The 24115-nt window shown below is 45.5% G+C and overlaps 2 protein-coding genes across 2 annotated transcripts in view; both read left to right on the top strand.

Moving 5' to 3' along the window:
* Positions 1 to 24115, top strand: part of LOC113450224 (uncharacterized) — a 160044-nt gene that overhangs the window by 126769 nt on the left and 9160 nt on the right. The window lies entirely within an intron of this gene.
* LOC113450239 (alpha-2-macroglobulin-like) overlaps positions 9493 to 24115 on the top strand; it is an 81766-nt gene continuing 67143 nt past the window's right edge. The window contains exons 1-5 of the mRNA XM_087927695.1: positions 9493 to 9666; positions 19082 to 19265; positions 20409 to 20574; positions 21502 to 21554; positions 22934 to 22954. Coding sequence (XP_087783821.1) covers positions 9575 to 9666; positions 19082 to 19265; positions 20409 to 20574; positions 21502 to 21554; positions 22934 to 22954 — 516 coding nt within the window. The 5' untranslated portion in view covers positions 9493 to 9574. The remainder of the gene's footprint in view (positions 9667 to 19081; positions 19266 to 20408; positions 20575 to 21501; positions 21555 to 22933; positions 22955 to 24115) is intronic.

The raw sequence follows: 24115 nt of genomic DNA, 5'->3' as shown, positions 1-24115 counted from the left end.
TACACCACTTCAGACAAATGGATATCCAGTCTCTTCTTAAACACTTCCAGTGTTGGAGCATTCACAATTTCTGGTGGCAAGTTGTTCCATTGATTAATTGTTACGACTATCAGGAAATGTCTCCTTGGTTCTAAATTGCTTCTTTCCTGGATTAGTTTCCACCCATGGCTTCTTAATCCTGCCCTCAGGTGCTTTGGAGAATAGCTTGGCTCCCTCTTCTTTGCAGCAGCCGCTGAGATATTGGAAAACTGCTATCATTTCTCCCCTGGTCCTTCTTTTCATTAGACTAGATATACCCATTTTCTGCAACCATTCTTCATACGCTTTAGCCTTCAGTCCCCTAATCATCTTTGTTGCTTTTCTCTGCACTCTTTCTAGGGTCTCGACATCTTTTTTACATCCTGGCGACCAAAGCAGTATTCCAAGTGTGGCCTTACAAAGGCATTATAAAGTGGTATTAACACGTCACATGGCTTTTTTGGCAGCTGCTGCACACTGCTGGCTCATATTTAAATGATTGTCCACTAGGACTCCAAGATCCTTCTCACAGTCTGGAACCCACATTACGTATCCGATATTAACACAGTTGAGAAAGTCCAGAAATATTTCACAAGAAGAGTTCTCTACTCCTCTACTCGTTGCAGAATACCTTATGCCACCAGACTTGAAATTCTAGACCTAGAAAGCCTTGAATTACGCCATCTTTGGTCTGATCTAAGTATGGTATATAAAATCAATACATTGTAATGACTTACCTGTCGATGAATACTTCAGCTTCAGCCATAACAACACAAGAGCAAACAATAGATACAAACTCAAGGTAAACTGCACCAAACTTGATTGCAGGAAATACGACTTCAGCAACAGAGTGGTCAATGTCTGGAATACTCTACCTGATTCTGTTGTTTCTTCCCCAAACCCCAAAAAATTTAACCTTAGACTGTCTACTATTGACCTCACCCCTTTCCTAAGAGGTCCGTAGGGGGCGTGCATAAGTGCACCAAAGTGCCTACTGTCCCTGCCCTATTCTTTCTTTTATTTTTCTTATATGTACCCATTTCTTGTATTCATAACTATGTTTATCCTTATACCTATTATCTTGTAAGCTATTGACAAATCAAACAAATAAAAATAAATAAATAAAGTAAGTAACTAAACTAAGTAAATAAATACTGAGCTTTCAATCTTTTTCTCACTGGTCCCAAAGATGCTTTTTTTTCAAGAGGCAGCTGGATTTTTTTGGTGGGGGGAAGACATTTCTCTTCTCAATCTCATCCATTCTTCAGCTCCGAATGAGAAGCGAAACGTCTTCAAGGAAAAAACAGAAAGTCCAGTTGCCTCCTGAAAAAAACATCTTTGGGACAACTTTGACCTCGATGACTGAGAATCTCCATAGACACTGTTCTTCACCGGCATGTGGTTACATGCTATTCAGGATCCGAAGTAGGGAGTGTTCCATCAGAGATACTGGTTAGACAGCTTGTTCTTCAACCTTTGCCACTAGAATGCATCAAGGGCATGCCTTATGCATGCCTCCATGAAGTCATTCAAGAAACCTTTGTTGTGGATGACCGTGACTGACGCATAAGGGTCAGCGATCTACAATTGAGGCCGAACAAGTTCTCAGGCATTGCTTTGCTGTATGAGCTGACTATCAGCCAGGGGTGGCCTTCAACAATTTTAGCAAAGGGGAAATGCAAAAAAAAAAAGGGGGAACTTTCTTCCATATGTGGTGGTCTTGTACAGAAGCTCAAAAATGTTGGCAGAAACTTAGAAATGGGCTGTAGGAAATGACAAGAGAACAGATCGAATTTAAACCAGAGTCCTTTCTATTAGGGATCTTTGCTAAACAATTACCAAAAAAAAAATGAGATATATAATAATACATATTTTGACAGCGGTCGGATTGGCTTTTGCGCAATGTTGGAAACAGCCTCATGTTCCATCAGAGGAGATGATTATTCAAAAAAATTTTAAGTTGTGCAGAAATGGACAAATTAACCTTGGCATTAAAAGATAAAGACACTTCAATATATTACAACAGCTGGAACTGCTGGTACAAATGGATAGACCAAAGATAGATTTCACACTAAAAGGCAAAAGAAGATATGATAAAATCGTAGTAGTGATATACAGAGATATGTAAGGATTAATTGTGTATATGGCATAAAATAAGGATAAAAAGGAGGTCTCACAAACTGTGGAAGATGAAAATGTTTTTAATTGTTTTCTATCTTTTTCTTTCTATTCTTTTTTTTCTCTTATTTTCTTTTTCTCTCTTACATTTATGTATGTGTTGTTGGTCTATTCTAATTGTAAAATCAATAAAGTATATTAAAAAAAAATTAGCAAAGGGTTCTCTACCCAGTTTCCGGGTGGCCATGACCATAGTGGGTGTGGCCTAGTCAGCCTCCTGCACCACGGCCGGGGGTGGGGTGGGGTGTAGGGTTTTCTGGAGCCTCCGGGAGGGTGAAAATGTCCCAAAGGTAGTTTTCTTTTTTTTCCACGAGGCAACTGGACTTGCTCATTTTTTCTTTGAAGGCATTTCGCATCTCATCCAAGAAGCCTGTGATGACCCAGGGTGGGATACCAAATAAACACAGTCACAAAAAGCTGGTGAAGCCCCTTTTATTCCTTCACTTTGCTTCCAAGCTCCAAATATCCTTGACTGGAGACAAAAAAGTTCCACACAAGCAGTTACAAGAAGGAGGGAAAAAGACAACATAAACCAGACAAGATAAGGGTTGGAAGACGTCCACAGATAACAGAACACACACTGGGAAGGACGCCAAACTCAGAGAGGAACCATAAACTAGAGATATTTCCACACTTTGTTTCCAGCACTCGCCCATATACATGTCCGTCCTCTTATCCAGTTGTCGCAGCTGCAGCCCATGAAGAGGATCAAGGCCCTCTCCTTCCAAGTAGATCACATCTCTCCCTTATCCTCTCCTCCCTGCGTGCCCTAGGATGGAGAGGGGATGGGCCTGGGTCCTCCTCTGACTTCCCAGCCGGCCTCTGGCCTTCCCCAGCCTCCTCCACAACCTCCGGAGCCACACTTCCATTCTCTGTCGGCTGTTCCTCCTCTCCCTCAGAGTCAGTCTCCACCAGGAGCATGACAAAACCTCTTCAGTTCTGATGGACTTTCCGGAAAAAATTGCAGATTACAGGAACCATTTGCATTTCAATTTGAGATGCAATCAACACAGACTCATCCCCAACAGCCCACGCCCATCTTCAACAAGAAAGAGACACAGGGCAGAAAACACCCTGCAGCCAAGAAGGCTCCACACCCATTTGCATTACTCTGGTAACCCTGGAGACATAGACAAACCTCCAAGTGGCCTCAATGACTGTTAAAAAGGAGTGCAAACGACCAGCTGTCTGGAAGGAGTGTAAGTCCTTACATTCCCCACCATCCAGTCAGAGTTGAAGAAGCTTCTTGGATGAGAAATGAATGTCTTCAAAGAAAAAATAAGAAAGTCCACTTGCCTCCTGAAAAAAAACAAAACACCTTTGCAACAACCATGACGTGGATGACTGAAAATCTCCACAGACTTTTCTTTAAGAGGTTGCACATTACTTTAATAATATTTTGCAAGTGAGGTATTGTGATAACTCCTTAACAAACATCAAGCTCCTCTTACGTTACCTGATAGCAGTCTTGCAATATTTGAGGGGTTGTCACTGAGAGGAGGGGTGTGTGTGTGTGTCAAGTTATTTTCTAAAGCACCTGAAGGCCAGACAAGGAACAATGGATGGAAACTGAACAAGGAGAGATTCAACCTGGAAATAAGGAGAAACTTTCTGACAGTGAGAACAATCAACCAATGGGACAGAAGTTGCCCTCGGAAGTTGTGGGAGCTTCATCACTTGAGACCTTCAAGAAGAGATTGGACAGGCACCCCCAAAGCACCCCCCCCAAAGCAATTAATCCAGGCTTCATGGGAACACAAAGCTGTGCCACATGGCCCATGGGAACACAAGGCTTGCGTCGCTTGCTTTATGAACAACACGAGGTAGTGAGGGGAAGAGGGATAGGGCAGAGGGGGGGAGCTTGCCCCACTCACCCCAGCTTCTCACTTGGCCACTGGGCTGCTTCTTTCTACTTCTTTCTTCTGCTTTTGGCTCCATGCAAGGAAAGCAGCAAAAGTCTTTCTTTCTCTCCTCCAAACTAGACCAGAAATGAGTCTTTAGGACACTTCAAGGCATCTTGCTCCAAGAGGCTGCGCCGGCTCATTTCTGGCAGAGTTTGGGAGAGAGAAAGGAAGACTTCTGCTGTTTTCCTTGCAGGAAGCCAAAAGTCTCTCTCTCTCTCTCTCTCTCTCTCTTCCTGAGAACAAAGCTGGAGACAGTTTTCTGTGATCCCAAATAAAGAATAATCGATCGGTAGGAAAATGGGGTGGAGAATTTTCCTGCAGACTTTTGGGGTTTTTTTCCCAGGGTGTCTGGTCCGCGGGATTTAAAATTATCAGTTTGGTGGTCCCTGCGGTCCAAAAGGTTGGTGACCCCTGGTGTAGGGTCTCCTGCTTGGTTGGGGGTTTGGACTAGATGACCTACAAGATCCCTTCCAACTCTGATTATCTGTTTAAACTGTCATCTCCATTTCTGATTCAAACCCTTGACTAATGTTGACCTCTAAAGCCCTGGAGAATTTGACTCTGACCAGAGATGACCAGGCCAAATGGATGTTTTTCTTTATGTATACTGAGAGTATTTACACCAAGACGAATTCCTTGTGTGTCCGATCACACTTGGCCAATAAAGTATTCTATTCTATAAAGTATTCTGTGTTCCAGGAGTAGCTGGCAGTGGCAGCAGAAGTGAGTGTGTGTGTGTGTGTGTGTGTGTGTGTGTGGGCAAAGGAGGATTGTGCCTCTTTTTTGTCAGGTATAGTGGGCCGGGGTGGGGTCGGGGGGATATAGCCAGTTGAGTTCTGGAACTGCTCTGGTTCTGTTTTCACACCAACAGAGATACACTAATCCAGCAAATAGATTTCATCATTTTATCAAAGGAACAATAGGTCCTGAACTCTTCGACATCCGCACGAGGTTTCAGAAAACTTTACTTTGGATTCAGTCAGAGCAGGGGATAGGTTCCTTCCAACTCTGTTATAATACTGTCTTATAATTTTTCTTTGTATTTTATACATTGGTAAAACAATAAAAAATACCAAAAAGGAAATAGCGTGCTTCTGTCTCCTTATTTAATTATTGATCTACAGTTTATCACAATAACTGCAAAAAGATTATAAATAGTCTATTATTGATAGTCTATCTATAAATATATATCAGATAATATATTTGTTTTTATATAATTAAAATTAGAATGCGCATAAACATTACACTGGTCAGAAATTAGGAAATTACTGCAAGCCACTGATACCACAAAGACTACCTATGCTTTTCACTGAGCTTTCAATTAAATCCTTCCTAAAGAGAAATAAAAAATAATCAGAAAAAATATATAAACTCCAGGGATCTTATATCCTTTATTATAAAAGTTAGATTTCCTTATTTTTCAAAAACTCACTCTTATCCTTTATTTTGGTCATTTAACTTTTACCATATAAATGGTGCCACTTAACGCACAATCTTTCACTTACATGTGAAAAATATGGCAACTGAATTAAAAAAAAAAACTTTATAGATACCGTTTGACTTTAGATGCTTTTACTAGAATATGAATTTTGGTGAGGTTTTTCTTGGTTTTGCTCTTGAATTTTCCTTGGTAATGCAAAAGTAACACCAAAAGCAATTACTTTGTTGTAACCTTATGACCCTCTGTCAGGTCATTTGCCTGTTTTTCAGGTTTCTCCTTTATTCCAACAAAAAGAAAAGGAGCTTGTTGTATTTAGGCGGGGTTTTTCAATTTTGGCAACTTACAGGTGTGTAAGACTTCAAAGTCCAGAATTTTCCAGCCGGCATTGATCGGCTAGGGCAGGGGTCTTCAAACTTGACAGCTTTAAGACTTGTGGACTTCAACTCCCAGAATTCTTCTTCCAGTCATGTTAGCTGATGAATTCTGGGAGTTGAAGTCCACAAGTCTTAAACTTGCCAAGTTTGAAGAGCCTTGGGCTAGGGAATTCTGGGAGTTGAAGTACAAACATTTTAAAGTTGTCAGGGCTGAGAAACCCTGGATCAAGTTACCAGGCTGAAAACCAGGTGTTGGAAGAAAATATCCTTTTGGGTTCAGTTCCAAGTGGGGAAAAAGACACTGGAAACACGGAGGCTGTTTGGAAAGATGGTTTAATGGTGGACGGGACCACATGGCTTGGAGTTCCAAAAGGAAAAGGACGATCACATACTTCAAGATGTTGGGTGAAGGAAAAGAACGAAAAGGGCCAAGATGCTGGGAGTCCCTGGGTTTTATACCCTCTGTTGGGATTTGAATTTGAGCTTGTATTCTGATTGGTTGTCAGACTCCCATGGGGCCATGCAGGGGCAACTCTGTAGGCTGTCCTGAGTCCCAGGCTTGGTTGGGCCTTGCTGGGTGATGATGTAATGCAAGGGCTTTGGGCAATTCCTATTATGGCTCTACCTGGAGTAGATCTTTGTTATGTAGACTAGCTCAAGCCTTAATGGCCCATTGACAAAGGTGGGAGGGGGCTGAGTTTCTGCCCTTCTGAGTTTCTAGTTCTGTTTTAGGGAAAATATTCTTTTTTTGTATATCCGAAAATATTTCATTTTCCTAGGAGTGGAGAGGGTTTTTTCAGTGGATTCTAGTCCTGCCTTAGGCCTGCTGGGTGTTTTGGGGTCAGTCACTCTCTCTCTTTCTCAGCCCAACCTTCCTCACAGGGTTGTTGTTCTGGGGAAAATACGAGGAGGAAGGAAGGGGGTATTAGGTAATTAAACATCTGCAAGAAAACCATCAAACTTGGAAAGCAACAAGAACATCACAGTTGAATCCAGAACTACAAATATTATCTTCAGTTAATATGAGGTAACAATGGATGGAAACTGAACAAGGAGAGATTTAACCTGGAAATAAGGAGAAACTTTTCTGACAGTGAGAACAATTAACCAATGGAACAGAAGTTGCCCTCGGAAGTTTTGGGAGCACCATCATTTGAGACTTTCAAGAAGAGATTGGACTCCCATCTGTCAGAAATGGCGTAGGGTCTCCTACTTGGGGGGGGGGTTGGACTAGATGACCTACAAGGTCCCTTCCAACTCTGATTATCTGTTTATCAGCATCCTTTTCATAGATGGCAACTATGAGGCCTAGCTTTAGTTGCCCTATCTGGGCCATACAGGTACAGAGAGTCCACAATCGAGCCCAAAATGTATGTCGAAACATTGGCTAAGTGAGTTTTGGCCCATTTTACGACTTTTCTTGCTGCCGCAGTTTTTAATTGGTAACATGGTTGTTAAGTGAATCCGGATTTCCCCACTGACACTGCAACTGTCATAAATAGGAGTCAAGTTGTCAAGCATCTGAACGTAACTCAATGACCGTGGGGATTGCTGCAACGGTTGTTAAGTGTGAAAAACAAACACAAGTCATTTTTTTTTCAGGGCCATTGTTAACTTTATAACGGTCACTAAATGGCCTGTTGTCAGCCGAGGACTACCCGTGGTCCTCCACTTATAACCATTCATTTACTGACCATCTGAAGTTCCAAGAGCACTGAAAGAAGTGACTTAGGACTAGTTTTAACAGTTATGACCGTTGCAGCATCCTCTATGTTCATGTGATCAAAATTTGATCGCTTGGCAACTGGCTCCTATTTACGATGGGTAAGGTGTGCCGGGATCACGTGATCCCCTTTTGCAAAGGATTCGGACAAGCAAAGAGGAAGCCAGATTCCCTTAAACAAGCGTGTGACTAACTCAACAACTGCACTGAGATTCATTTAACACAGAGGTTCCCCACAGTGGTGAGATTCAAATTTTTTTTTACTACCAGGTCTGTGGGCATGGCTTGGTGGGGTGGGGTGTGGCTTGGTGGGTGTGACGTGGCTTAGTGAACGTGGCAGGGGAAGGATACTGCAAAATCCCCATGCCCTCCCCACCCCACTAACCTGCTTTCCAGCTCTGTTCTCCTGTGCAGGGCAACAAAAGAAAACCCAGCCAATCAGTTGGGACTCAGGAGGCAGAGAATAGATGGGGGCGGGGCCAGTCAGAGGTGGTATTTGCCGGTTCTCCGAACCACTCAAAATGTCTGCTACCGGTTCTCCAGAACTGGTCAGAACCTGCTGAACACCCACCTCTGGTTCCCCACCTTTTCTATACACTGCCCCGTTCTATGTGATATATTCTCGCACCCCTTAATAAAACAAATAATCACATGCATAGGATTTGCATAGAATTACGCAATGGACACTATAAAATTAGAACATTTCTAAACCCACGTTTTTGCACCCACTGGGATATATCGTCTTGCACACCTACGTTGGGAGCCCCTGATTTAATAGCTGTGGCAAGAGCGGTCATAAAATGTTTTATTTTATTTTTATGTATGTATTTATTTATTTATTTTGTCAAGCAAGTGTTAGATAACACGTATAAGTATAAACATGATGATGGATACATGAAACGGATATGAATAAAAAGGAACATTAGGACAGGGACGGTAGGCACGTTGGTGCACTTATGCACGCCAAACTCACAAGCATCTTTGTGCAAAACTCACAAGCAACACTCTCATTTTTATGGGTGCAAAACTCACAAGCAAAACCTCATTTTTAATGGGTGCAAACTCTCATTTTTATGGGTAAAATGCAAAATCACTTTTTATGCAAAACTCACCAAAACTCATTTTTATGGTGCAAACTCACATTTTTATGGGTGCAAAACTCACAAGCAAAACTCTTTTTTTTAAAGGTATGAAAATCACAAGCAAAACTCACTTTTTTTTAAAATGGGTGCAAAGCTCACAAGCAAAACTCACTTTTTTAATGGGTATGAAAATCACAAGCAAAACTCCCATATTTTTTTTAAGGGTGCAAAACTCACAAGCAAAACTCCCATTTTTTTTATGGGTGCAAAACTCCCATTTTTTATGGGTGCAAAACTCACAAGCAAAATTCACTTTTCTTTTTCTTTTGGTGGGTTCAAAACTCACAAGCACCTTGCTCAGCGCCAGAAATGCTGGCCTCAGTTGTGATTGTATATCGAGGCCTACTTGTACGATATACAGATCTTGAGAAACGGATTGACCGCAGAGATGGGAGTAGTAGACTAGCAAACCTTCTATTTGCACACAGAGTTCCGTCCGGTGTATTGCTCAAACCACGTCCTTATTTTCTGACCTTGGCGTGATGCCTAATACAACATTACAACGATGGTCTCTCTCTCTCTCTCTCTCTCTCTCAAACACACACAAACAGCCAGGCAGGCATCTTACCTGTGCAAACAGACAGCGAGCCAAAGCGATAACCACCGCGGGCGGAGAGGAAGGTGCGGGTCTGGGTGTGGGTGTGGCTGCGGCTTTGCTTCCTCCCGGTTCGCAGGGAGCGAGTATAAAAGGGCCGGCTGCTTAGCGAAAGACGGAGCAGGTGAGGTGGAGAGCCCAATTCCGTCTCCTCTGTCCCACCAGCTTTGACGCCTCTCCCAGCTGACCTCCCAACGCTATGGGGAAGAGCCGGATACTTGTAGGGCCCTGCCTTTTTCTCCTGGGCCTTTTCCTCCTTCCTGGGGGGACTTCAGAATCTCCCCCAAAACCGTAAGTAGTTTTCTGCTTCGTTTCCCCACCCCACCCCAAAAGATCTTGAATCTGGGTTTGTTTGTTTTTTTCAGTATTTCTGCATCCAGTTTTGTTCACCACGTTATAAAAAAAGATGTTGAGACTCTAGAAAAAGTGCAGAGAAGAGCAACCAGGATGATGAGGGCACTGGAGACTAAAACATACGAAGAACCGGTTGCAGGAACTGGGCTTGGCTGGTCTAGGGAAGAGAAGGACCAGGGGAGACGGGATAGCAATGGTCCAAATACTTGAAGGGCTGCCACAGAGAGGAGGAAGGGGGTCAAGCTATTCTCCAAAGCGCCCTTAGGCCAGATAAGGAATAGCGGATGGAAACTGAACAAGGAGAGATTTAACCTGGAAATAAGGAGAAACTTTCCGACAGGGAGAACAGTCAACCCATGCAACAGCTTTGCCTTCGGAAGTTGTGGGAGCCACCATCACTTGAGACCTTGAAGAAGAGATTGGACTGCCATCTGTCAGAAATGGTGTAGGGTCTCCCGCTTGGGTGGGGTGGGGGGTTGGACTAGATGACCTATAAGGTCTCTTTCAACTCTGGTTAATCTGTTCTTTATTTTTCTCCGCCTTCCCTGCCGAAGCTCAAGGCAGCCCGCATCGCCCTCCTGTTTCGTATTTGGTCCTCACAACAACCCTGTGAGGGAGGGTAGGTTAAGCAACTGGCTACCTAACGGTGGAAAAGGGTGGTTTTGAGCCTTTTTTGTCAAACTCTATACCAGTCTGACTTTTTTTTTTTTTGCAAGGCTGACTAATATAGGTAGTCCTCATCTTACAACTGCAATGGAGGCCAAAATTTATGTTGCTAAGTGAGTTTGGCAAAATGAAGACAGGTAATCCTCAACTTATGACCACCTACCCCTCCACCGAGCCCAACATTTATGTGCCTAAGTGAATTTTGCAAAACTGACTGACACAGGTGCTCCTCAATTTATGACCCCCAATCTAAGCCAAACTTGATGTGGCTAAGCCTAAGTGTTGCAAAACGGATGACCGCAGGGAATCCTAGACCTTACGACGGACAACCGAGCCCCTCAAATTTAGGCTGCTCTGTGAAGAGATCGGTTAAATGACTTTTGGCTCTGTTTTACGACCTTTCTTTCCCATATTTGTTAAGTGAATCCCTGCAGTTGATACAACTTGCCTCCAAAAGTCGTGAATGCACCAACACTGGAAGTTTTTTTTTTTTTTTTAAAGATGTTGGATAACCATTTGTCTGAAGTGGTGTTGGGTTTCCTGCTTCTAGGAAGCGGGATAGTCTAGAACAGCGGTCGGCAACCTTTTGGACCTCAGGGACCACCAAACTCATCATTTTAAATCCCGCGGACCAGAGATCCTGGGAAAATCCCCCCAAAAAGGCTGCAGGAAAATTCCCCACCCCGTTTTCCTACCCATCGATCATTCTTTATTTGGGATCGCAGGATACGGTCGTCTCCTCCATTCTCAGAGGGAGAGAGAGAGAGAGACTTTTGGCTTCATGCAAGGAAAGCAGCAGAAGCAGCAGAAGTCTTTCTTTCTCTCCCCTAAACTCCGCCAGAAATGAGTCTTTGTGAGATTTGTTGTCCCAGCACAGCCTCTTGGAGCAGGATGCCTTGCAGGGTCCCAAAGACTCATTTCTGGCCTAGTTTGGGGGAGAAAAAGAAAGACTTTTGCTGCTTTCCTTGCATGCAGCCAAAAGCAGAAGCAGAAAGAAGCAGAAAGTAGCAGCCTGGTGGCCAAGCGAGGAGTGTGGGGCGAGTGGGGCATGTTCCCCCCCTCCGCCCTTTCCCCCCTCCCCTCACTACCTCATGTTGTTCGTAATGCAAGGGACGCAAGCCTTGTGTTCCTGCGGGCCATGTGGGCGGCGCGGCCTTGTGTTCCCGCGCAGCCTGGATTAATTGCTTTTGAGTGACATTTCTCTGTGGACCATCAAAATTTTCTTGCGGACCACCAGTGATCCCAGACCACCAGTTGGCGACCACTTGACTAGATGACCTCCAAGGTCCCTTCCAACTCTATCATTCTATCATATTCTGATAAGTTAGTAACTTGGTTGTTGAGTGAATCTGGCTTCTCCATTGACTTTGCTTGTCAGAAGGTCACAAAATGGGATCACATGACCCCCCCCGGGACACTGCAACCGTCGTAAATATGAAACCAGTTGCCCACCCTCTGAATTTTGATCACGTGGCCACGGGGGAATGCCGCAACGGTTGTTAAGTATGGGGGGGAAAAGTCATAAGCCCCCTTTTATTCCAGTGCTTTTTTTTTGTAACCACTAAACGAACGATTGCAGGTCGAGGACTATCTGCAAATAAATGCATAAAAGGCATCCGCCGGGTTGGGGTGGTGGCTAAAGGCAACAGTTGGCTGGCAATCGGGGAATGCAAATGCGAATCCTGCCAAGCTGGTTTGAACTTGGGCCGGTCCCTCTCTTGTTGTCTCTGGAAGAAGGAAGAGATGAGGAGGGCAAGTCCCTTCTGAACAAAAGGAGGAATTTCGCCACAGTGAGAACGATGAATCAGTGGAACACCTTGCCTCCAGGAGGTGGGAATGCTCCAACACTGGAAGCTTTTAAGAAGAGATTGGATAACCATTTGTCTGAAGTGGTGTAGGGCTTCCTGACTAAGCAGGGGGTTGGACTAGAGGACCTCTGAGGTCCCTCCCAACTCTTGTTATTCTATTCTATTCTATTCTATTCTATTCTTATTCTATTCTATTCTTTTCCTATTCTTATTCCATTATTTTCTATTCCATTTCCATTCTATTATTTCTATTCTTATTCTATTCTTATTTTCTTCCTATTATTCTTATTCCATTCCATTCCTATTCTATTGTTCTGTCCTGTCTGTTCTATTCCATTCCATTCCTATTCCATTATTCTATTCTTTCTATTCTTTATTTCTATTCTTATTCATTTCTATTCTATTCTATTCTATTCTATTCTATTCTATTATTTCTAGTTATTATTTCTAGTTTCTATTCCTGTTCTGTTTCTATTCTATTGCTATTCCTATTCTATTCTATTCTATTATTTCTATCTCTATTTCTATTCTTATTCTATTCTATTCTATTCTATTCTATTATTTCTATTCTATTATTTCTATTCTTATTCTATTCTATTCCTATTCTATTATTTCTATTCTATTATTTCTATTCTTATTCTATTCCTATTCTTATTCTATTCTATTCTTATTCTATTCTATTCTTATTCCTATTCCTGCTCTATTCTTATTCTATTCTACTTCTGTTTCTATTTTTATTATTCCTATTCCTATTTTTATTTCTATTCATTTGTCTGAAATGGTTTAGGGCAGACAGGAATGTCAAACTCAAGGTCCGGAGACCGGATCCATCCTGTGGGGTTTCTTCAATCTGGCCCACGGGCGGGCTGCAAGAATTTTAGCAACGGGTTCTCTGCCCATTTGCTGGGTGGGTGTGAGCCATGGTGGGCGTGGCCTAGTCAGCCTCCTGCGCCATGGTAGTGGGGGCGCGTTTTCGCCCTTCCCAGGCTCCGCAGGCTTCCCTCAAGCTTCTGGGAGGTCGAAAACAGCCTCCCTGGGCTCCGGGGCTTTCTGGAAGCCAGAAAAGGGCCGTTTTCTGGCCTTCCTGAACTTCCAGAAGGCCTGTTTTTTGCCCTACCTGAGCCTCTGCGAGTGTCCTGAAAATGGGCCCTGTGGGGACTCCTGGGAGGGGAGGGGCAGGGTGGGCGGGGCCAGCCAGGATTGGGATTTGGGGGTTCCCCCAATTGCACAGAATCTTAGCTAGGGGTTCTCCCAAACCCCTGTCAACCCCCAGCAGCTCACTCCTGTACGGGCCCGGCCTGCAAATATCAAAGGACCAGCCCACGGTGCCCCTGCAGGCCAAAACAAGCTATGTGTGTGTGAGTGTGTGTGTGTGTGTGTGGCCACCTGCGGTCTGTTTTCAGCCTCTACGGCTTCCTGCAGCACTCTGCCCTGCTGTGACCACACACCCCCCACCGGCCAGCGCCACCCCACCAGCCCTCCGAGATCAAACACAAGCCTGAAGCGGTCCTCAACGAAGTCGAGTTTGACATCCCTGGTATAGGGTTTCTTGCCTAAGCAATTACTGGCCTAATCCTGTAAGGAAGGCAGGAAGGAAACATTCTGGTGTTGCTTACAGAAACTGCCTCTCCGTTAACCCTTATTACATTCTTGGCAGGACTAGACTTCCTGTCTCAGGAGCTTCTCTGGAGTTTTTTTCCCCTCCTTTGCTTGTGTGGAGTGACCATTCAAAGTTACAGTGGCACTGAAAAAAGTGTCTTATGACCATTTTTCACACTTACGACTGTTGCAGCATCCCCACAGTCATGAGAGGCCAGGCGAGGAGATGCGTGCCTCGATGTGAGTGACATTGAGTTGCCACGCCCAGCCAATAACATGCCCACCAAGCCATGTCCACCCAGTCACATGACCACCAAGCCACACCCACCACCTAAGCCACGCCCACAGAACCAGTTGTTAAAAAATTTGAATCCCACCCCTGGGTTGGACTAGAAGACCTCCAAGGTCCCTTCCAACTCTTGTTATTCTATATTCTGTCTAATGAAGAAAACTACAAGGACTGGTCCAGGCTTGTTTAGTGACTGCCTTCTATATAGTGACCGTTTGCAGCAGTGGTGGGATTGGAAAATTTTTACTGCCGGTTCTGTGGGTGTGGCTTGGAGGGCATGACCTGGCTTGATGGGCGTGGCTTGGGAGGCGTAGCAGGGGGATGGATCCTGCAAAATCCCCATTCCCCCCCCACCTCACTAACCTGCTTTCCAGCTCCATTCTCCTGTGCGGGGAAACCAAAGAAGACCCTGCTGATCAGCTGGGACTCGGGAGGCAGAGAACAGATGGAGATGGGGCCAGTCAGAGGTGGTATTTACCGATTCTCCAAATTACTCAAAATTTCCACTACAGGTTCTCCAGAACCTGTCAGAACCAGCTGAATACCACCTCTGCTTTGCAGGTCTCTAAACCCAAGGAAAGCTGAAATGACAACGTTGCTGTCCAGTTGCCTTATTGGAGAGATGCATAGCATATAAATTAACAAATGTTTCACTTAGCAACCAGTTCACTTAACAACCAAGTGGCCTGTCTTAATTGTAGTCGCTATACGAGGACTACCGGCAGCTGAATTTCATGTACTGGGCATGCTCACCAATGTGAGGCTGACAGCCCTTAGAGGAGACTGCACGCCTAATAGCTAAGATGGCTGCTCACCTCCATCGTCGAATTTGTGAACTTCCTCCTCAAAATACAAGTAGGCCTTTGAGTTGCAATAACTCATTTAGGGAACCGTTCGAAGTCACAGCGGCACTGAAGAAAAAAAAAGAGCTATGATCACTTTCCACCCTTAACAACAGATAACAGATAACCCGAGTTGGAAGGGACCTTGCAGGTCATCGAGTCCAGGTGTCTCCAACCTTAGCAACTGTTAAGATTTGTGGACTTCAACTCCCAGAATTCCTCACCCAGTGAAGTTGGCAAGGAATTCTGGGAGCTGAAGTCCACAAGACTTAAAGTTGCCAAGGCTGGAGACCCCTGATCTAGTCCAACCCCCTGCCCCAAGCACCATAGGGGCATCCCCATGGTCATGTGATCAAAATTTGGAGGCTTGCCTTGCCTCATATTTCTATCAATCAGAATAGATGTGGAAGGGACCTTGAAGGTCTTCTAGTCCAACCCCCTGCTTAAGCAGGAGACCCTGTCCCATGTCAGATAGGTGGCTGTTATGACAGTTACTATGTGTGATGACCCGGGGCATGACACAAAAATAACACAGTCACAAAAGTAGAATAAATTCCCTTTAATGCCTCCAACTTGGGCCCCAACATCCAATTATCCTCGGCTCGATATCAAACTCTTCCAAAAATAGAGTCTACGAAGAGAGTAAATGCAGTCTGAATCAAAAGTAAAGATAATTAGAAATAAAAACAACAACAACACAAACCACACTGGAGTCATTAACATGACAGGCCTGGATGATAAATTGCAGACTTCCACAAGATAACGCAGCAACCACAGTCGGAAAGACGCCAAAACCCAGATAAGCCTCAACCAAGATAAAGCACGCTTTGCTTCCAGCAAAGAGCTATTTAAAATTCCCCACTTATATCCTGTTCTCCCAGCTGTAGCCCATGAAGGGGATCAGGGCCCTTTCCTCTCCCATAAGACAAGTTGGTCCCTTCTCGGTTCCTCCCTGCATGCCCTAGGATGAAGAGGGGATGGCCCTGCGTCTTCCTCTGAATGCCCAGCAGGACTGTGCTCTTCCCCGTTTCTTCCACAGCCACCGGAGCCACACCCCAACTCCGTTAGCTGCTCAATCTCCTCCTCAGAATCAGATTCCAACAGCTGCCATGACAGTTACCATGTCCCAAAGTCCTGTGCTTCCCCTTTGGTAACCTTCCGACAAGGAAAATCAGTGGGAAAACTAGATTTCCCATGTGACTAACCTAACAACAGCAGTGTGATTCCCTTAACAACCGTGGCAAGAAAGGTGGTAAAATGAGGGCAAAAATCCACTTAACAAATGTCTCGCCTGGCAACCAAAATTTGGAGCTCAGTTGCGGTCATATTTCAAGGACTGCCTTATTAGGTCAGCTCTTGGTGAATGCTACCTAGACAGATCTTTGGTTCAACACAGTGGGGCTGTTGTGAGGTGTGTTGCAAGCTCAGAAAAATGGTTTTTGCAACTGGGGATGAGGGTTCAAAGTCTGTGATGTGTCAAGCCAGGAATAGCTTGGAAAGGAATCTGTCTTCCAGGTGAAGAGGCTGAATTAGGCCTTTAACCCTTTCATTAAAAGAAAATAAGTTGCTTGCTGACTGGAGGGTTCTGGGAGTTGAAGTCCATGCATCTTAATATGGCCGACCTTGAGAATAATGTTTTAAGTCTTTGAGGTTTGCTTTCAATACAGAAACGAATGTTGTTTCCCTCCTCGCAAAGAGCACAAGCAGTGCTCAGTTTACATCCAAAATGGGGCCTCCCATTAAGAGTCAGAAGTTGTGACAGTCATATGACCGACCCAATATTATGACCCTTTTGGCAGCGGCCACAGTCATTAAATGAACCTATGGTTTTGCTATAGGCTAATTTTGCTGAAAACCAGAAATAAACGTTGGGTTTTTTTTTTGGCAAAATGATTGTTAAAGCATGGACATGTGATTGCAAAGGCAATCCAGTTAGCAGATAACAGGTAATCAGAGTTGGAAGGGACCTTGTAGGTCATCTAGTCCAACCCCCCTGCCTAAGGAGGAAGCCCTCCATCATTTCTGAGATTGGGAGTCCAATCTCTTCTTGAAAAGTGATAAAACTCCCACAACTTCCGACGGCAACTTCTGTTCCATTGGTGGATTGTTCTCCCTGTCAGAAAGTTTCTCCTTATTTCCAGGTTGAATCTCTCCTTGTTCAGTTTCCATCCATTATTCCTTGTCTGGCCTTCGGGTGCTTTAGAAAATAGCTTGACCCCCTTCCTCTCTGTGGCAGCCCCTCAAATATTGGAAGGCTGCTATCCTGTCTCCCCTGGTCCTTCTCTTCACTAGCCAGGCCCAGTTCTTGCAACCGTTCATCGTATGTTTTAGTCTCCAGGCCCCTAATCATCCTGGTTGCTCTTCTCTATGGTTGGTGCCAAATGCCCAGAGCGAAGTCATATGACTGCAGAAGGAACGCTAATGTCAGAACTTCAAACCTGGGTCATAAGTCTGTGGTAACTGCTACCAATTGCTAAGCAACCGGTCGTAAGTCAAGAACTACCTGTGTGAGCACGCCCAAGGGATTGATAGGAAAGAGGATTTTTGGACCGAGCAATGTTGGATACACGGGAGTATTTCTAGTAGAACTCGATCACCACAGATTATTTTAGTGACTTTGCTAAACCAACAAGGACAGTTATATGGGTGTCCTTCAATTTACAACCACAACTGAACCCCAGATGACTGTTGTTAAGTGAGTTTTGCCCCATGCCTCGACTTTTCTTGCCAGAGTGAATCTGTTCGGTGAATCCGGTTTCCCCGATGGCTTTTCTTGTCAGAACCTCGCAAAAGGGGAATCCCACAACCCCTTGTGACAATGCAACCGTTGTATCTATGAGTCGGTTGCAAAGTTTTTCAACGACGCTTTTTTGGGGGGTTGTTGTAAATTGGAACACTCCCTAAACAAATGGTTGTAAGTCAAAGACTACCCGGGTTAGCTTTTTAAGTCACAAGCAACGTGATTTGATGAAAAGTCAGATGAGCAAATTTTCCCCTTTTAGCATGATAAACTTTCAGGAGCAAATACATGATTATCTGCCAGTTAATTGCCTTCAACCACTATAACCCCCCCTCCCTCCTTCCCTCCCTCTCTTCCCTCTTTTCCTTCCTTTCCTTCTTTCCTCCCTCCCCTTTTCCTCCCTCCCTCTTTTCCTTCCTTCCTTCCTCCCTCCCTCCTTTCCTCCCTCCCCTCCCTCCTTCCCTCCTCCCTCTTTCCTTCCTTCTTTCCTCCCTCCCCCTTCCTCCTCCCTCCTCTTCCCTCTCTCCCTCTTTTCCTTCCTTCCTTCCTCCCTCCCCCTTTCCTCCCTCCCTCCTTCCCTCCCTCCCTCTTTTCCTTCCTTCTTTCCTCCCTCCCCTTTCCTCCCTCCCTCCTTTCCTCCCTCCCTCCCTTTGCTTCCTCCCTCTTCTTTTCCTTCCTTTCCTCCCTCCCTTCCCCTTTTCTCCCTCCTCCCTTCCTTCTTTCCTTCTTCCCTCCCTCCCTCTTTTCCTCCTTCCCTCCCTCCTTCCTCCCTTTGCTTCCTCCCTCCCTCTTTTCCTTCCTCCTTTCCTCCCTCCCTCCCTTTGCTTCCTCCCCTCTTCTTTTCCTTCCTTTCCTCCCTCCCTTCCCCCTTTTCCTCCTCCTCCCTTTCCTTCTTTCCTTCTTCCCTCCCTCCCTCTTTTCCTCCTTCCCTCCCTCCCCTCCCTTTGCTTCCTCCCTCCCTCTTTTCCTTCCTCCTTTCCTCCCTCCCTCCTTTGCTTCCTCCCCTTTCTTTCCTTCCTTTCCTCCCTCCCCTTCCCCTTTTCTCCCTCCTCCCTTTCCTTCTTTCCTTCTTCCTCCCTCCCTCTTTTCCTCCTTCCCTCCCTCCCTCCCTTTGCTTCCTCCCTCCCTCTTTTCCTTCCTCCTTTCCTCCCTCCCTCCCTTTGCTTCCTCCCCTCTTCTTTTCCTTCCTTTCCTCCCTCCCTTCCCCCTTTTCTCCCTCCTCCCTTTCCTTCTTCCCTCTTTCCCCTCCTTTCCTCCCTCCCTCCTTCCCTCTCTTCTTTGCTTCCTCCCCCCAATATATTATAAAACTAAATTTACTTTAACCCGGATGGTTCTTTTTAGCAACCACCATCGGGATGCCCACCTTCGTTCTCCGGCCCCCTGACTAACCCTGTTCTGCTCTTCCCAGGCAATACCTGGTCTTGGTGCCTGTGGTCGTCCCCACGGAAACCCCCAGGAAGATCTGCGTCCAGCTGACCCACCTGAACGAGTCCGTGACCCTGAGCATCACCGTGGAGTACGGCTTGCAGAACCAGAGCCTCCTGAGGGAAGAGGTCACCCAGAAAGACCTCTTCAAGTGCACCGAGTTCCAGGTGAGGAGACCCCCCCGCCCCCCCCACCCTTCGGACTCTGAGCCCGGCGGCGGACAGGATGGTGCCCGCGTAACAGCACAGCGGGAAGAGAGTCGCCGCATTAAAAATGGCTTGGACAAACCTTTTTGGTGCAGGGGAAGAGGAATGTTTCCACACCGCCCCCAGCCCCCATTATGGTTTTATGACATGGCTAGGATGGTGGTGCTCCTCTGTGGACAGCAACATCAGTGATGCATGGAGGAATCATTGAGGCAGCAGTTGCAGATCGAATGTTTATTTGGATCTTTGGCAGTTGAATTCACCAAGTTGTGTGAATAGATCTCTTCTCTCCTCTCCTCCCCTCCCCTCCCCTGCCTTTTCCCCCTTCCCCTCCCCTCCTTCTCTCTTCTCCTCCCCTCTCATCCACTTCCCTCCCCTCCCCTGCCTTTTCCCCTCTCTCTTCTCCTCCCTCTCCTCCCCTCCCCTGCCTTTTCCCCTCTTTCTTCCCCTCCCCTCGCCCTCTCTTCTCCCTCCCTCTCCCCTCTTCCCCTCCCCTCCTCCTCCTCTCTCTCCTCTCTTCTCCCCCTCTCCTCCCCCCCTGTCTTTCCCCCTCTTCTTCTTCCCCCTCCCCTCCCCCCTCTTCTCCTCCCCTCTCCTGCCTTTTCCCCTCTCTCTCCCCTCCCTCCTCCTCCTCTCTTCTCCTTCTCTCTCTTCTCCTCCCCTCCCTCCCCTCCCTGCCTTTTCCCCTCTTTCTTCCCCTCCCCTCGCCCTCTCTTCTCCTCCCCTCTCCTGCCTTTCCCCCTCCCTCCCCTCCCCTCCTCCTCCTCTCTCTCTCCTCTCTCTCCTCCCTCCCTCCTCCCCTGTCTTTTCCCCTCTTTCTTCCCCTCCTCCTCCTCCTCCTCTCTCCTCTCCTCCCCTCTTCCCCTCTCTCCTCCTCCTCTTCCCTCCCCTCCCTCCTCTCTTCTCCTCCCCTCTCCTCCACTTCCCTCCCCTCCCCTGCCTGCCTTTTCCCCCTCCTCTCTCTTCCCCTCCCCTCCTCTCTTTTCTTCTCTCCTCCTCTCCTCTCCTCTCCTCTCCTCTACCTTTTGGCTTGGCCAATCAACAGCCGTGGTATTCCTCTCTAGGAAAAAAAACCCTAAAGTGCCTCCTTTCTCCCGTCTCCAGCTCCCCAAATGGGAAAGGTCCTTCAAGTCCCACGTGGCGCTTTTCACAGTGGAGGTAACTGGAGCAACCCTGAGGTACTTCGATCGGAAAAGAGTGTACATCGACAATCTGGATAGCCTCTTCTTCGTTCAGACCGACAAACCTATCTACAAGCCAGGACAGAAAAGTAAGAGCATAGTCCTGGGGAAGGGATCAAGTCTCTGCGATTTGTGAAGGATGATCTCCGTTTAAGAGTTTGTGCTTCTTGGGTAGCTAACGTGGGTTCTGCTTTTAGCTGCTTTTATGGGGGTGCATCAATGCATAGCCCCACACAGCCCCTGGTCCCACCTTACCGGCCTTGATGTCCTTTTTGTGGGGCTGGATCTCAGCCCTAATGAGCCAACCAAGTTTATTTATATATTAATTAAACGACGCTTAGCCTGTCATAACTGAGGCACAACTGAAGCAGCCAATAACCCTCAGCAAATAAATAAATGGGTGGGTGGATGGATGGATGGATCAACAGTTGATTTTTTTTAAAAATTGGGGACCTTCAATCACACAAATAATGTTCAGCAGGATTCATAGTTTAAAAAGAAAAAGAAAAACAATTCATGCAGCAGTAAACACAAAACACGTTCCTGGTTATTTACCCCCTGAACCTGGAAATAAAAATAATATGACAATAATTTTTTAAAGTTGTATGGTGCTCAAGGCTGAATGACTCTGGGCAGCTCACAACTATTTAATTTAGGATTTACACAACAGCCCTGGAGGTTTTCCATCTCAGAGACAAGAGTAATTGTGCCACTGATTTTGGACAATTCTGACTGGTGTGTGTGTGTGTGTGCAAACTAGTGGATTTGGGAAGACATCTGTCTAGTAGAGGAAGAGTGGCATAAAAATATAACATGATTCAATATAATACTTTTTTATGTCTAGAGAGATTCTCAACCACCCAAATCATGGTTTGTTTGCAAAGATGCTTTTTCCAAAAGGCTTTCTTGTTTTGTTTTTTTCCCCTTTGAAAACCTTTCATTTCTCCTCCAGGAAGCTTCTTCAATTCTGAAGATCTTTTATCCCTATTAAAATGGATTTCTTCTTGCTTTCTCAGTTCAGTTTCGTGTTGTCTCTCTGAATAAAGAATTCATTCCGGTAAACAAGCAGGTAGGTTCCACCATGCAGCAATTTTTTTTTTAAGATAGTTGTTCAGTTCGTGGGAATATTTGGGGATTATGTAAATGGAGGCACTTCCCTGGAAAGTTTGTCAATCGGTAAGCTCCGTGTTAAAGGTCTGTTAATACAGTGGGGGCCTCGGTTTCTCCAGTGAAACTGGACCTTTGAATCATTTGAGGCAACTTGTGTCTATCTCAGCCTCCCTTACTTTGATTCCTTCCAGATGAGACGGGAGTACGTTTCCCAGGACTTCCAAAAACTATTCTATTCTAGGATTATAATCCTGGAATTTTGGAAAGTAGCAGATTTGAGGGCACTTCCACTTAGGTCAGGGGTAAAGAATTATGGCCCTAAGACCTGTGGACTTCAACTCCCAGAATTCCTGAGCCAGAATGGGGAACAATGGTCCCTATATGAGTTGTGGACTTCAACTCCCAGAATTCCTGAGCCAGCATGGGGAACCATGACCTCTGTATGACTTGTGGACTTCAACTCCCAGAATTCCTGAGCCAGCATGGGGAACCATGACCTCTGTATGACTTGTGGACTTCAACTCCCAGAATTCCTGAGCCAACATGGGGAACGATGGTCCCTTTATGACTTGTGGACTTCAACTCCCAGAATTCCTGAGTCAGCATGGGGAACCATGACCCCTTTATGACTTGTGGACTTCAACTCCCAGAATTCCTGAGCCAACATGGGGAACAATGCCCCCTTTATGACTTGTGGATTTCAATTCCCAGAATTGCGACTTTTCACGTGTGCCAATGATGCATGTAAAAAGGGCAGTGCAATCACAACTACAACACAACATTGATTTTTCTGATTTTCCCTGCCCACCCTGGGAATGCAGGCAGAGCAACTGATGGAAGCTGCTGTCTTGCAGGTTCTAAAGGAGACCTCCTATCACGGATGGTCCTCGAGGAGCATGTATAGATAACCGATATTTCCAAATGTATGTGGGATGAGATTGTGTTACTGTGGATGCAGCCATCTGTGGTTGGGAAGAGAAAGGATCCATTGTCCCTTATGGACCTTGGGAGTCTGTCCCCGAGGCCTGCTTAGTAGCCATGGACGCACCTTCCTTGGTGGTGTGAGGTCATGTCACCGAGAAGTTAAGGAAAGGGTCAAGATTTGTCTTCAAGTAAGCTCTAACTCTGTGTTTCCAGACTTTGTGGACTTCAATTCCCAGGATGCTTAGCCATGGCCATCCATGGCTGGGGAATTCTGGGAGTTGAGGTTCACTCAGCTGGAACTTCACTGATATGCAAATCGGCGTTGTGATTGACTAAGCGGTGGCCAGGTTGAAAAAATTCCCCTCTAATTCATTCCTGTTTCTGACTTGGTTTTAAATGTGTTTCCTCCCACAGGTCCCCTTGATCTACATCGAGGTAAGTTGCGAAGTCGTATCCTTCCCACGTAATTGTTAACAGATTAATCAATAACAGCCAGGTCCCTTTTCCAATGACCAGAACTTTTAACTCCCTTATTACTCCCGCGGGGTTATCAAGGTCACGATGACACCCATGCCTGTGCAAATGAAGCCCCGCCCCCTTTTCCTGTGCTTTATTTGCACAAATCAATAAACCATCTTGCTGCATTGTAAGAGGAGAAATGAAATGAGCGTAGCTCTCTTTATACACCCCCATAAAGCTCTAGCAGCATATATGGCAATAGCCCTTAGATTTATATATTGCTTCATAGTGCTTTACAACCCTCTGTAAGTAGAGAATAGAACAGAACAGAACAGAACAGAATTCTTTATTGGCCAAGTATGATTGGACACACAAGGGATTTGTCTTTGGTGCATAAGCTCTCAGTGTACATAAAATATATATATATACATTAATCAAGAATCATAAGATACAACACTTAATAATAGTCCTAGGGTGCAATAAGCGATCAAGTCATACTAGCAAACAGTCAATAGACTCAGCATATTGTCCCTAACAATCTGGGTCCTCATTTTACCGACCTTGGAAGGATGGAAGGTTGAGTCAACCTTGAGCTGGTGAGGATCGAACTGTTGGCAGTCGGCAGAATTAGCCTGCAATACTGCATTTTAACCACTGTGCCAACACAGCTCTTAGAAATATTATCAGCAATTAGATTCCTGTCCAGGACTTTCCCAATCTTGGCAACTTTAATATGCATGGACTCTTAATTCCCAGAATTCCCCAAGCCAGCAGGGAGGAATTCTGGAGATTGAAGACCACGCTGTCAGGATTCCAGCAGTTACCCCAATTAAATCATGAGTCTCGAGCCAAACTTCGAAAACTTCCAAAAGGATTTATTGGGAGTTAAACATGTCCGGCATTGCGACACATAATTCATTGTCACCCTTGACCCTGGTTTTCCCTCACCCCCTGGGTGTATCATAATTCATATTCTCCAATGGGACAATCCATAGCCCAGAGTCATCGATCATGTTCTCCATATCTCTGTGGTTTTTTTAGAGTTGCCACATGCATCTTAAAGTTGCCACGGTTATTTGGCCTTCAGAGCAACATCTCTGATTGCCTCTGATTGCGGGGAGGCAACCAATTTGGTGG

Source organism: Pseudonaja textilis, chromosome 2 (genome assembly GCF_049901715.1).
Source record: "Pseudonaja textilis isolate UNSWEBS1 chromosome 2, rPseTex1.2, whole genome shotgun sequence".
In the NCBI taxonomy this organism is placed as follows: domain Eukaryota; kingdom Metazoa; phylum Chordata; class Lepidosauria; order Squamata; family Elapidae; genus Pseudonaja; species Pseudonaja textilis.
Note: the sequence above shows the minus strand (reverse complement) of the source record. Positions and strands in the feature narration are given on the sequence as shown.